Source organism: Typopeltis vanoorti, chromosome 5, assembly GCF_054136105.1.
Source record: "Typopeltis vanoorti isolate ZY-2024b chromosome 5, IOZ_Tvanoo_1.0, whole genome shotgun sequence".
Classification (NCBI taxonomy): domain Eukaryota; kingdom Metazoa; phylum Arthropoda; class Arachnida; order Uropygi; family Thelyphonidae; genus Typopeltis; species Typopeltis vanoorti.
In genome coordinates this window covers 140,073,974-140,092,899 of record NC_143553.1, presented here as the reverse complement: position 1 = coordinate 140,092,899, position 18,926 = coordinate 140,073,974, and the positions used below count along the sequence as shown (strand labels likewise).

At 35.6% G+C, this 18,926-nt stretch overlaps 1 protein-coding gene across 4 annotated transcripts in view; it reads right to left on the bottom strand.

The window, feature by feature from the left end:
- Positions 1–18,926, bottom strand: part of LOC150106874 (proton-coupled zinc antiporter SLC30A2-like) — a 185,963-nt gene that overhangs the window by 136,755 nt on the left and 30,282 nt on the right. Inside the window, exon 1 of one of the 4 annotated variants that reach the window (XM_090393365.1) lies at positions 7,249–7,501. The exons of 2 other annotated variants lie outside the window; for them this stretch is intronic. Coding sequence is in view for 1 of the 2 variants with exons in the window: in XM_090393361.1 (XP_090249487.1) it covers positions 6,734–6,780 (47 nt within the window). In the remaining variant the exon portion in view is untranslated. Of the gene's footprint in view, positions 1–6,733; positions 6,896–7,248; positions 7,502–18,926 lie in introns of those variants that run through there. One more of the 4 variants, XM_090393361.1, reaches the window with a different exon arrangement.

The window sequence follows — 18,926 nt, the reverse complement described above, 5'->3', positions numbered from 1 at the left end:
ATGCAGATATCTATTAGTATGATTAGGTTTTCTGTACATAGATTGTATATTTTTGTGTGTGTGTAAAATGCTGTCATTTCATTATGTAATTAAATTAAATTTTATTTCCTACTACTTAATTTTAAATTTGGATTTTAATTGTTATTTTATTGTAACCACCAACTAGGTAGCATCCGACAAGGCTCAACTCTAAATAGAATTGACATTTACTTTACCTTGTGACTAAACACACATGTAACCAGAGTAATGAGATTTGTGAATAAGTAAATATTTTGTCCTAAGTATCATAGGACATCCTCAGTACAGTTAATTCAAACAATACTAGAAATCGCATTCCATTAGGGTGCATGCTTACAATGGAATTCCTCTATGCAGCATGCACCCTAACTGAATGCAGTTTCTAGCATTGTTTGAATTAACTGTATTGATGATATCCTATGATACTTAGGACAAAATATTTACTTATTAAAAAATCTTATTACTGTGGTTACGTGTGTATGCTTAGTCATGAATGACTCAGGTTTCATTATACAACAAAGCTTTACCTTGTGATTATAATGATACACTGATAACCAGTTAGTTTCTGGTCAAAGTATTTGCAATAATAAAATTATAACATTGTAAATATGTGGTCTAATGAATGCTAACTTAGTTGCCAGAAAGTGATACACATTGAGAGCAAAAAATGAAGGATAAACAAAAAATAAAACATAAAAATTAAAAATCACTTGATAAAAATAAAGATCTATAAATAAGTTATTTATGGTTTTTGCAGGCAAACCGACCTGCAAGAAAGATTAATAATTGTCACTGAGTGTTCAAAGGCGATGAAAATATGTTGAAATATGAAATGTTGAAAAATAATCCAGAGGAGATTAAGTGGGGGGGGGGGCATCAGGTTTCTGGAATGTTGGGTATAAAGAGAAACTGAAATTGAAGAGTCTAGTGCATGGAAGGAAGGATAATATGAGACAAGTTGAAAGGTCTTGACCAGATTAACGAGGAAGAGATTCTGCATGGAGTTAGAAAAAATGGACAGAACAAAAGGCTTTTTGGAAGTTGAATAAAGAGAACATGAGCAAGGGAATAAGGACTAGGAAGTTGAATAAAGAGAACGTGAGCAAGGGAATAAGGACTAGGAAGTTGAATAAAGAGAATGTGAGCAAGGGAATAAGGACTAGGTTCTTTGTATGGAATGATTGATAAATGAAGTGCACTGCCCAAGAGTGTGACAAGTACAGAAACAATGACTTTGCATGGTTTAACAAGCATATTGAGGGATAGTAAGGATCTCCCAAGGATAACAGGACATTGTAGAGGTCTAATACTAATAATTACTTCTAATTAAAATGCAATTTAATAGGTAGTGTTGCATCTGAATGCACTACCCGAAACTAGATACATTTCAAATTTGGTTTCTGGATCCAACTTCACAGCTTTCAACTCATTCACTGTCTGTGCACTATTACCTCTGACAATTCATTCCAATCATTCACCACTCTCCAAGTAAAAAAAAAAAACTTCACCTCTCCTGCACCTTACTGACCACTCTTACACAACTTCCATAATGAGTAAGGAAAGCCTTAATTCTCTTTCCCTACTAATGTATTTAAAAATTTCTTCTGTATTATCCTTAGAAATTTCAGTTACTAATGGATTTTTATATTGCATCATTTTTTTTCCCCTTGTCATCTAAACTTATGTCATCATCTTAATCACTCATCTCTGGATCCTCTCCACCATTTCTTCATCCTCAAGAAATCCAGGTAACCAAATCTGTGCACCACAGTCAAGATGCAGCTGTATCAGCCATGTTATGAGGGATAATATCCCCTTTCTCCCATCTACTTATCAGTGTTCCTCAACATCCAAATAATCCCCCAAGTCATTTTGCCAACTTTTGCAAAACTTTCTCTCAGAATTTCTACTCTGTCCACCATCCCCAAATCTCTAACTTCAATTTCTTGTATGCATATCATGCATCATGATAGCCTGGTTGACCGAGTAGTTAGCATATCTGCTCTCCAGCCAAATGCTGCACGTTAGAATCCCACCATGGGCATGGATGTTTGTGATTGTCTGTGAAAATACTAGTGGTGGTGGACAGTAGATGGCATTGGTGTAGATAATGCAGTTTGCTGCATTTGGTGGATTGAGTGGTGGAGATGGAGAGTTGTAGAGTAGGTGCCCTTCCTCGATGAGTCTTTGGACTTGGAGGCGTCATGTAATAATCTTTTCATCCCAAAGTGCATAACCTTACACTATGCCACATTAAACTGACAACCATTATCCCTTATCTGCACTGCCAACTTATGTCATCCTGCAGAATCTGTACAGCACCATTATTAACTTGTCCTCCCCAGTTTAGCATGAATACTCTCCCCTTAAATCATTCCTATATCATTGAACTAGGATCATTATTGTTTATATTAAAGCCCTAAGGCACTCCACTAGGCACTCATTCCCCTGGATACTACTCCATATACTACTCTGTTGCCTGACAGCCACATGCAACTAGTTTGGACTACATGTACTAGATTAGACCTCTCTGGTTGTATGTTAGGTTGGGGAAGAAAATACAATCCTGATTCTGAATATTTTTTAAGAGCCAAAAGTTGTGTTTAGCAAATAATGTAATCCAAACTACTCAGACAGAATGAGACAAGTAATTCAAGTATAGATTCTTTCAAGACTATAGATCATATACAGCTTTCTCTGTATATGGATCATATACAGCCTTACATAATCAAACACATCAAGAACTTCAATCCTGTTCCATCTGACTGGACAGTTTTTGGATTGCATCGTCTGCTAGAATCAACTTCAGTAGACGTTAAAGGCAATTTCTAAACATTCAAAAATCTACATCAGGATTATCTTTTCTTTCACAACTGGTTCTCTGATGTAGTACTCCATGCAGTCCAATTCAGTCACAGCATCAAATTCAAAAAGGGTTATCCTATCAGAGGTGCAGATTTTTTTTTTTTTTTTTCACTTGCCTCTTCATAGAAAAGCTCTGACCAATAAAACATGAAATGATAACTTCTGAGACGTTCATTTTGAATTCAGCACCACTTAAGTTTTTCTGTTTAATTAAATAGTGAATATTCACCTTTCTTGCAGCATAATGTTCATAGAGAAAGCATTATTAAGTTTGAATTAAAACTAGATATGCTTAGAGTGTATGCACACACACACACATATTATATTGACAAGCGTCCTTAATGACTATGAAACAGTTGAAATACTGAATGAAAATAAAGATCTTTTGATAAATTATTTCCAGCTTTTACAGACAAATATAAATGCAAGCAACCCAGATGGAAACATAACTGGCATAGATGGGCTAAATCATTGCTCTTTGCATGCTGGTAGTCCAAATCACTGAAAAAGCATCTTTGGGTGGGAGATGAATTTCATTGCCTAGTGTGAGACCACTGTCTCTTTCATTGGAGGGGCCTGAAGTGTTTTGGGGGAGGAGAGTTTCATTTTTGGTCTTTAAAGTAGAATTTCTAGATTGTCAAAAATATGTACACATTCAAGATAAAAACACCTACAGTACTAATATAATATAGGTTTACAACATTTTGTAAATGGTAATCACATGTGTGTGCACAGACACATACAGTTTAACAGATAATTGATTTTTAATGTGTATTCAACCCATTAAAGATTTATACCTATCATTTATCAAGTACTGTGAATTGGCTTAAAATCAGAATTTGCATATACTAACCTGATTACTTTTTAAGCTGCTTTGGGCATCAAATAAGCAAGAAAGTCTCACAATGGGCAATGAAAATCTCCACCACTACCTAAAGACTTCCATAAGCATTCATGTCACCATATGATTCAAACCCACAGCCTGAGTAGTTTGAAATGTAGTCAAGAATTATCTTAATATCATTAATGGATTTTTTTCTAAATTGAAAAAAAGTGCATTATTACTTCTACAAACCTCTATTAAGTCACTCAGCACAGGAGATCTCATTCAGAAAGCAACATATACTGAAACCTTAAACTCATGCATACTTCTAGCCAGTGGCGCACCCAGAGGGGAGGGCAAGGGGCCCCGTGTACCCCCAAAGAAAAGGGAAAAACACTAGAAAAATTTCGAAAAATCTTTTCCTAATTAAAATTCTTTTTTTTTTTTTTTTTTTTAATTTATGTTGTGTCGTGTCTTCTATTTCTATACTACTTATGAATTAGCAATCACTGCAGATGCTCAATCATAGGTCGTATGTGATGCATAGTGTGTATTCGCAAATCGTCTACTCAACTCACCCCCCCCCCAAGGTTAAATCCTGAGCACTCAGTCCCCTCCAAGATTAGATCTTGAGTGCGCCACTGCTTCTAGCATTCACAACGCACCCTGATATCCTACTCACTCACACTTTGTGTAAAAATTTCACTTCTCTCTTCACAACTTCCAAAAATGGCTTCTCATTCTTCCCCTCTCCCATCCACTGCATAAGCCCTTCTGGGTTAATCCAGTAAAATTCCTTCAATTATTATATCATCTCTTTTGTCTAGCCTTTAAACTCTGTAAATTACATTTCCTCAGTCTCTTCCCATAATCAATGCTTAAAGTTCCAATATTGTCTTATTGCCTCATTTCTGGATCCTCTCCAGATTTTCCACATCAACTTGGTAGCTAAATTAAAGCACAATTTCATACATGGTCTGACCAACTTTTACAGTAACACAACCCACCTCTTTATCCCACTTATCAATGTGCTCCTTATAGTAGTAATAAATACACAGTGTAGCCTTTGCAACATGTTCAGTGTATATCTATTCCTACATTGCTTGTCTGATTTCACTGTTTAATTCATTCCTACTCTGCTTGGAATACAGATGCATATTGCTTGAATATTCAGACCTCTTTTCCATGCAGTTCAACCTACAACATTAAATGCTAGTTGAGCTTCTCATAATCACCTACTTTCTAATTCCATGTGTTTCAAAAATAAATATGAGTAAAATTGAAGAACAGTGAAATCAAACTGTGTGGAGATTAGCCTTCTCATGCTTGATCACCTTCCAAAACATTATCTCATGATCACTCACAACTGACAGCTGTGCTGTCATTAACATCCTGTGAGGATGTCAAATACAGCCTTACGTTTCCGCCATAAATTCACCCTTCTTTGATTTCATGACCAACTAATATGTTGGTTTTATATTTCCATCAGTTCAGGTAGACTGATCATTTGCAAAAAAAAAAAAAAAGAGTTATTAGTTTATGTCTAGGAATAGGCAACTTCTTGGAAGTGTTCTTAATACTTTTAGAAACAGGAGCCACGACATTTTCTTGCTATTCAACATATTATCATATTAACGTGGCAACCATTCTGTCTTGTGTGAAAAATTATGGAATCACCCTTATCAGCAGCTAAATCAGTGAACCAGTTTGTTAGTACCAACTAACTTCCGCTGATTCTTTAGTGTCCATTTAATTAAAATCATCAAAAAAAAAAAAACAGCTAATGCCTTTTTATTCCCGTATACGGGGAGTAGGCGAGGCCATTTAGCCCTATCTAACTTTTGGAGACTGAGTGGGCAGTTCAATCTCCACTGGTACCAATCAGAGATAGATGGCCCAAGGCTATCACTAATTAAGCGGTACTCAGTGAAGAGAGACGGCTCAAATATGCCGCCATCTCGTGGTCCCTAACACAATATATTTAATGTCTGAAATAATGTGGGTTCTACGGTCGATTTTCTTGAGTTTACAGGACGAAAAACCCGAGTTTCCGGGAGAAAAAACCTGCTTGCCCGTGCCAGAGATCGACTAACTCGGGAACCGGTCGAAAAAAGGCTTAGAAAAATTTCCTCTAGTCGCCGACTAGACTCGAAACCAAGTCTTCCTTCGTGCGGCCAAGCGCCGTGGTTGGCAAACGCCACATCCACTGAGCTACACAGGCTCCTGTCATTAACATCCTGTGTTAATGACAGGAGCCTGTGTAGAATTAAAATCATATCTAAAAAAAAAAAAAAAAATTTAGTTAAATCTGAAGAAAAGTTAATGTAGTACCATATACACAAATTCGCCACGTTTACTTTCTTAGTCTTCAGTAGTAACACTGATTTTTATGGTACTACCCAATCCAATCATGGAGGTCAGATGTTATTAACATCTGATCTCCATGGAATCAAAGGACACATCGTCGGAGGTCTATAATCGCTCATGCAAAAAAAAAAAAAAATCATCGAACCGTCCCTTAAACCCATTCAGTTTCCGCACTTGCATTTTTGTTATTAACCTAGATTAAGTTTTGTGAATGCTTCAATCTCATTCCTATTTAATGTTTAAAAAGTTTTACCAAATCCAAATTGAGCATTTACTGAATGCTCACTATATTACACATATTACAATATACAAACATGAAAGCCGCATAAGAAAAGCAAAAGATAAGGAGAAAGTCCAACCTGAAGATAACTTAAGTTCTCACTTGAAAAATGTTTCTCATTCTCCCCTGACTTTTTTTTTTTTTTTTTTTAATCACTAAGCTGGCCAGGTAACAGCTATAAGCTGTTTTTAGCGCATCCAGTAAGAAAGCAATCGTTTAACAAAATATTAACTTGACATCACACAGGTGTGCATTTTCAGTTAGATAAAACTGAAAAATGAGTTTTTGTATTATTAACTCAAAATCTAAATAAATGTTTGTGATAAGCTGAAATGATTTATATTAATCAAACAAGTAATGTAATTTTTTAAAAAACGTACCCCTCCTCGCCACACACTAAAACTTCGGGATTGGACACTGAAGCCATAAGGAGAGCTAGCCTATGTTTTCAAAGTAAAGCTTATGTTGATTGTTTAAGGGCTAGTAGGAAAACTGTAAACTTCGCGAAGAGCTTACATTCGTTATGACAGAGTGGTGCGCTCTCAACTCGGAACGTACCTGATACAAGACGTGCACAAATATGCTATCGCTAATTGCAAAGTTCTGGAAAATGCCAGCGACTGTTTTCGAATTTCCCATATTCTTACACGGGAATTATCGTTGTACAATGTACAATAAGTATATATTCACACCGGATACATTATACACGAAGCTGATCGAAATCAGCGAGCCGTATTAATCGAGTATGGAAATACGAGAAATTTAAATAAAGCCGAAAGCAAGCTAGAGCTTCACACAGTTCTGTTTCTATTGCGCATATTAAGAAACGACCACTTACTTTATCAATTGTCAAGCACTTTGAGCAATATTTGAAAATTAGGAGCATTAAACTTACCAGTTTTGCAAAAGCCAAAACTAATTCTCTGAAAGAGAATTTCAATTATAATGCTTTCCATCAGTTATAACAACACATTCAGTAATCTGCTTTCCCCTTTAAAAATACTGGCCACAATAACTTGCGAGGAAATTAGCAGAAGGTTATCTAACACCTGAAACGTGTTAACGTTTGTTTTCCGGCATGTCAGTTTTCGCGTTAGTATAGTTCCTCGAAAAGATTAAATCACAAAAAAAATGTGAGAAAAATCTGATCAAAGTGTACCGGACGGAAATGCATTTTACACGCTTTCAAGGTAAGTCTAAATTGGTGAAACTGCTACTTATGAAACCAAACTGAATGCAATTTATTTGAAACAAACATATTTAAGTAGTTTAGATTTACACACTATTAGTGAATACTTTTAATTTCTCTAATTCTTGTTTTGATGTTTTATGTTCGGACTAACTTCTTAAACAATTATACAAGGTAGGTACTGTACTGAGATCAGTTAAAAAGAATAATAAAAATGATACTGACTTTCGCTCTTAATCATATGAGATGCATATAATTTGTTTAAATTATTCAGTCTCCCATATTAAATCACTGTCGCGACTCAAAAATAATACTATATTGTAAAACTTCTGCACGAAATATGTTCACTAAATTTTATGTGAAAATATTTCGGTAAATACGTTCGGATAATCTTCATTTAAGTAGTTTAGATTTGCACAAAAAAGAAAAATAAATAAAAATTTCAAAACGTTTCATACGAAATTCGTAAAAACTTGGACGATACATTTCTCATACGAGCCGATTTTGGAAATCATTATATTACAAATAGTTAATATAATAGGGGGCAGCACTGTTATCTAGCACAGCGCTTCCCAAATTGTGGTCCGCGGCCCCCTTGGGGGCCGCAAGTTTTGTTGAGGGGACCGTGAAATAATGAAAACAAATTTAAAATGTTTTAAGACTAAGTAGTTTTTTTTTTAAGTATTTAATTTTTATTATTTCTTTTTTATTTTTTATATTTTAATTGAAAAAAATCACACATTGGTGTTGGTTCACAAATTTTGCTTTCTGCGTATTTCGGCGCTTAATGAATATAAGTAAATATCTGCTTATTCATATAAGTTTCATTTCAAAAGATATTGATATGAAAAAACGCTTACAAACGCAGAATCTTGAATATAAATTTTATTCAATATAAATACAATAAATATTATAAAATATGTCTGTATTACGATTTTTTTTTTTTTTTTGATGGGGGGCAGTGAAATATTTTAACTTTTCCAAAGGGGGCCTTTACATCCATAAGTTTGGGAAGCACTGATCTAACACAGCGACTGTTTCAAAAATCAATCAACACGGATATTTATACGAAGCTTACCTTCCTTATCAATATATGCTTGTATTTGATTACCCTATTACTTTGCATGATAATTCTATCCATGAAATGTTGCGAACAAATACATAATACCGCAGACACTAGCTTAAATTAATCAGAAACTCTGCTGTAGATATTAAAACATTCGTATTCTCTTTATGCCGCTTTAGGCTTCCAATTAGTATTGTTGCACAATTTGAGTCGAATCTTTAACTAGTCTTTAGGTGGTAGGGTCCTAAATTAATATGGTCATTTACTCTTCAATGTGAATTGGGGTAACATGAAGATGGTATCACTCGGACACCTAAATGGCGATCTTTTAAATGATGCCACTGACAAGAGAAATGCGACAGCGAATATCTAGAATTATGTCACGTTTGAAGTATTCTAAAAAATCTTTGGAATTTAAAAAAAAAAATTTTTTTTTACGTAATTCTTATTTCCAGATGAAGCTCACCGGCATAAGATTTTTCTGTCCTTATCCTCTCTGAAGGAACATGAATCCAGCCTTTGTATGGCTTCAGAAATTCCTCGAGAACTCCCTCGCATTGCAGAGTACCACTTACGTAAATTGCATTTACGCATAGGTAAAGCACCAAAATATAAATAAAAGTGCAGTTTCAATTAACATTAAAAGTTTAAAATTATATAAAAAGTTAAATACCCAATTAAATATAATAAATTTCAATAGCTACTATGTCTAAATAACATTTAAGTTTATTACTTTTATTTGCAAATGAGTAAAAAAAAAACATGAAAAGAGCGCTTATAAGTGCCAAAAAAATTTTAAATTTTAAGCCACTTTTGTTTATTAGGATTAATATAATTATTAACCTTATCATTGTAGGAAATTTCAACATGAAATAATAGGCCTAACCTGAAACCAACCAAATTTTCCACTTAAAAAATAATAAATTTACTTCCCACATACAAACTTCCACATTTCGTAATTGTGGAGGTCTCAGAACGGTGCCATTCCGACTATTTCACTTGAGTGCCCGTCCCTCCCCTCTTGCCGATAAAAAGTACCAACATAAGCTTTTATCTTATATTGCGATTTCCAACGCGTTCATGGATGACATTTCCTATTAGGAAATGTTGGGATCAGTCATGACTGCAGCCTCATATAGAACCCCCCCCCCCCATTTTAGTACTCCATCGAGTATCTTAACAGAAACTATCAAACTTTAAAGCTAACATACTGCTAATTGTAAGTGCATATTTTAGGCTGGTTTCGCAAATTTCCCAAGTTTATTCGTTTCGTCCTTACGGAAACTTTTTCTAAACTGGGTACACGTGCTTTATTAATTTGTATTTTATTAAGGATTCGAAACGCCAAAATTGACGATTCACATTAATTTTCTCAAAATTTCAATGTGACTATTTGTATGAACGTAAAAGAGCGAAATTGCAAGAACTCTCAGGCAGGTGGAATGTATTAAAATTTAGGATATAAGATGCGCACTGGAATTTGCTAACTCCATGTAATACGGGACTGCGTCTTCGACCTTAGTTCGACTCTCGTGGTAACGAGAAGAATATTTATGTAGGCTTTTTCAATTTGAAGGTCAGTTAGTCGATGTCAGAGGGAGGCAGCAGAGTTTTTATTATTATCATCCTGCATACATGCAAATCGCGAGAACCCACGCAAATTACAGACAAAAATGAGCGGGCGGTAGATGACGTATTTACTCGAATATAAAGTAAAATAAAATGCGAGATAAAGTTTTTCAGGGAAAAAAAATTATGACGTTTGTAATTAAATTTTCAGTCTTCTTCCCTTCAGGTATTAGGCCTAGTGGCCTGTTACGGAGCTATCTTTAGCCCTTCTAAGCCGTACCCGTCCCGAGGATAAGGTGGTTAGTCCTATGCCTCCAGCTGCGTGTATTCACGGGATTCGTTATAATTTATACTTGCTCACATTCATAAAATGAATGCATTTAAATTTTAATTATCAACGTTATTTACGCGATCGGCCGCTCATCTTCATCACGCGATATACTTGAATCTTTAGCGACAATGCTTCCGTAATTAAATTAAAACTGTTCATATTGCTTGTCCGTTTATCATTTCGGAATCATAAGATCACCATGATTTAAAAAAAAACTGAAAATGGATATGACTTAACAAAAATTTACTATTCGTTTTCGCTACTTCCGGTTTCGAGAGCAGTTTCCTCATATGCATTGTAAAGGTCATCTACCCAAATAGCGTTATCTCCGCTCCCATCCAGGTGATTAGAGATGCCGGTTTTTTTAAAAAAAACTCTTGGCAATTATTTCTGGCGAAATCGTGCCCCAAGCTCTCAAAATCCAGTTGCACAACACTTCTAATTGTAGAATTGTTTCTGTTATTGTAGAATTTTCTTACGTAGTCCTTGAATGGTTTGTTGAGCGATACATCCAAGGGCTGTAGACCATCAGGAATAATGGCCATATTGGTCTTCACATCCGAAAGTTGTTTTGCTATTTCAGGTCCTAAATGTCCACGGAAAGTATCCCTCACGAGGAGAGTAGGGCGTCGAAATAAGCCCCTGACCGTTTGTCCCAAACTGTCCTAATCCAATCTTGAACCATTGTAGTGTCCATCCATCCTTTTCCTTAAACTCGTACATGAATTCCAGGTAGAAATTCCCCCCTTGGCATTATTTTCCTTTCGAATATTACGTGAGGAGGCAACTTTCTTCCATCTGCGGTAATTGCAAGCATGATGGGTGCGTCGTTGTTTTTCACTTCCAGTTGTACGCTTTATCACACTCTTTCATTTTTTTCTGTTATTGTTGTTTGGTGCGACATGTCGCAATTGTCTATAGTTATTGTTCTTCCTAAGTTGAATCATACAGCGATGAAAATCTATCACTTTATCCTAGCAATCTTTCGGCATTCTTTGGCATCGAAGGATGAAGGGAAATACTTTTCCTCTTCATGAATCTAGTCATCCAATCTTGGCTCCTTTCATTGACTTTTAAGATCCCGCGACTCAACAACAAAAGAAAAGTCGATGGTTGTTGAGTTGAAAGGCTGATTTTCTTCAACCAAATTCCAAAATATCTGAAACTATCTTTTTCACTATTTTTTTTAAAGTTTTAAACATTATGCGAAATTTTTTAATTTCTTTTCTCGTAAAGTAAAATTGGGGGTGCAAGATATACGCAAGGGCGAGTTATATTGGAGTAAATACGGTAGATGGTGTATAGTACATGTACTTGTGTGATGGAGGCTTAAATAGCGAAATGGTGGGTGTAGTGGAGCATCCTCCCACAATGGGTTATCGGACTCAAGTGTGGTCCTCTAATAAAAACTACTACCTCTGAAATTTTTTGGAAAAGTGCCGACAACAGTTCTAATTTAAATAGCACACTTTCTACATTATGCAAATAATTCTAATAATCCATCTATTAATTAGTCCACAAATAATCCTATACATAAATCTTTCTTCGAACAAATATTCAAAATAAAACTATATAATTCATAAATAGCATCTAGCTAGACCCTCTCAACCTGAAAAAAAAATAAAAAAAAATATTCATAACGCGAAAACGAGACAATTAGTAAATAAATTATTGTAAACAGTAACTGTTTATGTACTAATAAACTAATATCAAAACAAGTTTTATGGTCACATTAAAGGAATGAAATGGTTGATAGCAGCAACTTTTCGTGAATGTATTCATGAGTAGTCAAGCCTTTCGAGAAAGAAAAGCTTGTATAACTGTTTCGTAACTGTGTCCTTTTCAATATGATAAACAAAATAGAACGGACAGACAAATATTTTTATGGAAGAAATAAACAATGTAAACACTGCTGTTTAGACATGAGAAGTTAAGACAGAAAAAACAAGGCTGAGTTTGGCTTCCTTCCAAGAACTTAAAGTCATACGTTTAGTGGAAAATATCGAAATCCCCCCCCCCTCCACACACACAAACATGGTAAATATATACTTATATTCAAGAGATTTGCCATAACTCTTCAGCCCAGACAAATATTCCGTTCTTGCCTGTGTATATTTCCTCCAGAACTCTTAGGAGTAAACACACACACACACACACACACACACACACACACACACACACAGTAATGGTTATAATGCGATATTTTTTTGGATCTGCAAAACCTTTAATCCACCTGAGCACCGTTAATTATAATATGTGCCAAAAATGTAGTAGTGATTATGATTGTCTGATAGCAGCCAACAGGTAAGTAGTGTAAAAGGGGAATCTAAGAACAGTTAAGAGGAATCAGTGTTCGGAGCTCCCTATTTAATATATTCAAATGATTTGGTTTAAATTATTGGGGGGAGAAAAAAGTGCGCTGAATGATTTCAAATCCGTTGAGTAGAATAGTTTGGATAACTTAAGTTCTTCATGGATAATCTTAAAAGATCAAGAAAGCCGAGGTTTAAAATAAAAAAGTAGGTTTAAAAGTAGCGTGGACAAATGCAATGTGCGCGATTTGATAACAGATTAAATCTTTCGAAAGAGTTAATGAACATTTTTTTCTTTCTTTCAGTATTTTGGTTGATATGCAATTTGGTAAATCACGTTGATAAGACAACTAGTAAACGAAAGAAGACTGTAGGTTAATTAAAAGTGAAAGAGAAGAGGATTTATACATATTTCTGTTCATGCTGATATTTGCATTGCCACTGACAACTTTACTCACCAAGATTTCGAAGAGTCAAGCAGAATCGGAAGATATTCGGAAAAGATTCACTATGTGCGTACTGGAATTGTATTGTGATAGAAACGAGAATCAGTTGGTTAGTTTAAGCTTAACATGAGACAGAGAGAAGGTTTAATTGAATTTAGTTCAGGACATATATAAGAGGCAGGATTCCCATTAAGAATATGTATAACGATTAAATTTTAGCACTTAAAAAATTTAAGTTATTGTGTTGTGTATAAACATGTGTAAAATATCTTGGAGAAGGATACGTTATGAGTGAATACTCGCGTTCAGGCGACGAGTGTGGGATCAAAAGACATTGGTGGGGATATTTCGGCCCCAGTTTATAACGTTGCCATTCTGGCCACACGAGCCGATGGGAATAACGAAAAATCAGGATTTAAAAAAATTAATTCTTGCTCTAGCTTATCCCCAACTAACGATCACGAGCTCCTTATGGCCCACATAACTTCACGATATTTGCTAATCGATTGTAACGATTAATAAATCATATAAAAGTCGAGCAATGTTAATTTTCATTATGTGTGTTTTATTGGTTGATGAACAAGCAGAATAGAAATTCATCTAAATTAAGCTCTACTTGAAAATCATCTCCCAATTCACATAAGACCTATTTTCCATACTGCTTAAGTACAGTACAAGGCTTTCGGATTATTTAATTCTAAATCCGCCAACATCCACTCTTGGTAATGTGCGATAGGTTCTCACACACCTTTCGTGTCAGGATTCCCATAAACTACTTCGTATGAGAAATTTCTAGTACCACTGTGTCAATAAGCGGGGAGCACTTATTGACACCTATTGAAAATGTTTCGAAATTATATAAAGAAAACTCCACTCTGGTGGTATGGAAATGCATCAAATTCCAAATAAGATTTCGAATGTCAGCTGAGTAGTGAGAAATCAACTTGCGAGTGAGCAATGCACCGACTGTTATCACTAGTCCGAAGAAACTGATACACAGAACGAGATTCTTTCATCTCCCCCTCTTCTTACAGACTAGCTTATGCATATTCACTCAAATTCCTCCTTTTCCCATTTACTTTTATCGCCATTTTAAATGTGTAATTTTAAAAAGGGGAAAACCTGTTATATCATGCCTACCATAATATTTCGCGACAAGTCTATCAACAATTTTTCATCTTCTCTTTATTCCAATTTTTTCTGCACTTCCATTTTTTTTAATATTAAAGCCATTTTATTCTCTACTATAACCGTAAAATCTAAACTCATTTATTTTACTATGGCCTGTAGCTAGCATATCAATGCCATGTATGAACAAGGGTCAAAAGAAAAGTAATCTGTTGATATTCTTTTTGAAACGCTGGAGGGTTACTTTTGGGGGAAGGCTATCTTTCCCCAAGTAGTCAACCGAGATAGAATGAAAGATGAATGGGATCAAAATTCGACCAGTTACCGATGGTAACTGGTCGAATTTTGGTCAGCAGCACTTGTATCCACAAGTGCTGCTGACCCAGCGCCGATAGAAATATCTAGAACAGACAATACGGAAATTGACTACCTGGGAGACTAACTAAAGGGTCTGTGAGGGATCGTCAATTAGCCGAAATGCTCTTTTCTGGACAACATCAAAGAATGTACGGGTTTTAGGTATGCCACTCCAAATTGGAGGGCAGTATTCCAAGAGTTGACGGATTTGGGATTTGTGCGCAGATTTAGAAGCTGGATGATAAGGTCTTGGGCGAAAAAAAAAAAAAAAAAAAAAAAAGCCAAGTGTTTGAAGCCGAACTAAATTTGTGCGAAGAAAGACTGGGTTAATTGTCTGTCCTCGAAGAAATTTGAATGGTTTTGACCGTTGGAGCCGAGTGTTATCAAAACAGGTTTTTTATTTTTCCTTTTTAAATTTGCGAGAAAAGGTTTGCGTTTGCTACCTATACCTAATTTGCAGACTTCAATTGACTTCTCTTCTTCTGTTGAGCTCAAGAAGTTAATCTGTTAACTGTCGTGATATCCTGCAAGCATTTCGTTAAGACTTTCGGTTATCTGAGCATCCGTTATTAAAATACGGAAAATCAAAGTCGAAAGCCTGAATTCAATATTGGCTGATCAGACTATTATAAAAGTGACTTCTTCCTAAAAGTGTAGCTTTGTTTAATTAAGAGTTGTAAAGTGATTCCAGAAATTACATTTATCATCAAAATACCTAAATTATTTTATTCAAGGATGCTCAAAGCCTTTACATTTATACCTAAGAAATATTTTCTTATCAAATTGCATATCCCATCATCTGCAAAGGATAAAGATTTTACTCTCAAAATCAAAAATGAATATACTCAACTAAAGAACATTTATCCCTATGATACGCCATAACCATCCACTGTAAAAGCGAAATAACTCTACAAGTAAAATACGAGATTTACGACTGAATTAATTATGGTTAGGCAGGTTGTGAATACTCAAAATTTGCACAAGTTTACATCTGTGAGAAAAAAAAAAAAGAAAAAAAAAAAAAATCTAGGTGGGTCAGTGAAGGCTATGCTGCATTCTCTAAAATATGACGTCACATGACGTAAATGGCTCAATTTATTTGGGATGGTATCGTACTCATACGCAACAGAAAATTTGATGCCTTGCTTAAGTTGTCATGAAAGATAAATGAAAGGCAATAAATAATTTTAAAATAGCGCACGCACACTTTGAATTATCCGACATCTTATTAATAAATTTATTATTATTATATTATTTCTTACTGTGTTGAAAAAAAAAAAATGCAGTGACGGATGAGACAAGCATCATCGAAACTGAGCCCAAAACAGATTAGTTCCAAGCATAACATTTAGTTCGATCAAGTGAAATTAATATTGCATTACAACCAGGAACACCGCAACGGATGCTGCTACACATGCGGAAACACCGAGGCGGAGTTCAGAATAGTCTTCTCAGTGTCGAGACAGTCACTCTTTCGTTCATAATAAAATTCAGCCATATTTCCGACAAACTAGAAATTTATCTGAGTATTCATCGACAGACAAAGGTTGCAGTCTAAGTTCAATATGCTACCCGCTAGGGTCATTTTGAAAATAATGAATTTTGTACAAAAAAGTATTCGATGAAATTTCATAGTACAGTAAGATCTCGCCTCACGACACTTCGCTCATACGACGATTTTCAATTATGATCAGTGCCCATTGACACGACGCCACATTCGCTCATACGACAGTTTTAGAGTTTAGCGACGGTTACGATGAGATGATTCAGATGTGAAGGTTTCGTTGAGTCAGTTTTACGTCGTATCTGTTTTTCGGTGTATCACTGTGAATTATAAACTGTTTGCAGTTATGTTGTTAATAATAGCAGAGAAAATCAAGTAAGGGTACTGAAGGAGACTCGTAAAATCTATTAAATATAGTGACAAGGATATTTTAGACCAATATTCCCGTTATAGAATATGCAGAGAAAGAAACCTTTAATGATAGATGGTTTTTTTTTTTAAATTTTTCTTTAAACCTGATATTAAAATAGGAGATAAAGCTTAACTCTTTGCAAGTCTCCAGGCTAAACTGCATAAAGGCTGTAACATTTGCCACGAAAATCAAGCAATAAAAAGACTATTATAAATAGGTAGGAACATAGGAAACTTCAGCGGCATTCTCAAGTGGGGAACCTATAGAACAAGTAAAATATTTCAGCTATTTAGGCAGTGTTTTTAATGAAAATTCCTATTTAATTTGGAAATAGCAGAATTAGCAAAGCTAGTATAGTGAGGAGCCAGTTGAATAAATTGCAATAAATAAGTTGAATAAATGCAGCTCTCTCTCTCTCTCCCGAAAACCCGTGTTTTCATCCCATAAACTGAGGAAAATCGACAGTAGAGCCCAGGCTGTTTCAGACAATGTATTGCGTTAGGGGACCACGAGATGGCAGCAATTATTTGCCATATTCTCTTCACCGTGCGCTGTTCAAGATCATTATAGTTTGAGCCAGCTATCTCAGGTTGGTTACATGAGAAATTGATTGCCCCTCAGTCTCCAAAAATTAGATAGGAGGACTAAACAGTCTCGTCTACTCCCTTTGAAGAAAAAAAAAAAAATCCGCTAGCGCTTTTATTTATTTATTATTTTTTTTTTTTTTCATTTTTAGCGAGCTTTTACTGCCGAAGGTCTAACAATTGAAAAATTTTTCGAAACTATTTTCTTCAGATGCATCCCCCCCCCACCTCTTGGAATTAATATTTCTGTAATCACAGAAGAGGCTGCAACCTCCACACGTATATCATCCCGTAACATAATCAAACGCCACATCCTCCCACATTTATGGTATTGTAAAAATTCGATGTTGCCAAAATAAATTATCTAAAAACATCGACTTTTTATAGTAGGAATTCACCTGAATTTTTTTGTAAAAATGTATATTTTAACCACCTATGTAAAGCAATCTGCATAAAGAAATAAATCAAAATAATTCCAAAGGGAATTAACTCGCTCATTGTTTCAATACTTCTACATCCCTTCTTCCAAGAGCATCGCCCGAAATTGGGCATGTCTTTTGAAGATTGTTTGCAAGACCCGTCGCAGGTGACCTTCAAGGTCAATATTGAAAGGGCGCGGCGCGAATCAAAAAGAAAGGCCCGTAGGCAAGATTAAGGCAGTAAAGGGAGGAAGTAAGATTGTCGGAGAATTTTCGACATACATTATACAGGGTTCTCCAAACTACTAGCAAGACTCGCACGGGGACGCTAGGGGTCCCAAAAACTTAATCAAAGGTGCAGGAACTCTGGTGTATAAAAGGGTTGGTTCGAAGATGAGAGGGGCTTCCTTTTCTTTATCCTGAGTGAGCCATCCACGAGAGAGGACCCGAGGTGCAAGTTCCGGAGGGGAGGATGGAGAGATCCATCCATCGACGTCATTCCAGTCAAAGCCGAAGATATCCGGAGGCAATAGTTAAGGAGAAATCTTGCCATAAAAGGTCCTGTAGTCTAATAAGTGCGACCAGGCCTATGCAGAATGACCAGGCCTATCTTTGCCAGGCAGTTCAAAACGGCCAGAACGCCTACCCCATATCCCGCCTGCTGCTACGGCTATTCCTCGATGCCTGGTGTCGCTTCGAGGAGAATTCCAAAACGCGGAACGGAGGAGAGAAACCCCACTCAAGCGCCAGAATAAGGAAAGAAGGACAGAAGACACATAAGATAGGAAGAGACCCATGTGAGTCTACATATTCATTTATTGTTTATGAAGTAAGAAAGAATTCCCTATCGCACTGTTAAATTGTCTAGTTTAAAGAGATAGTATTTAGAGCAAATGTGTGTAATCGCGAAATGAGTGAAGCATGAGCACAGTTAATTTCGTTTGGAGAAAATGTTGGGCTGTTGAAATTTCTTTAATGAATTATAGGTGTACTTATGATTAAATATTGTGATTGGGTATGTTCCTGTTATCGTATCATTGGAATGTCTGAAACTCAACGAGGTGGATTGTATAAATATAATTGCCTAGATTATGATTCAGTGAAAGGAAATTAGATTCTGAGAGATATCTTTGTATACATGTTGTATTTTTGTTGATGCTAATTTAGGAATGTCAAGCGCAACTAACGATTTCATGTTATAGGTATAACTTCCTGATATTTGTATTATCAAGTATGCTTGAAGGTTCAACTAAGTG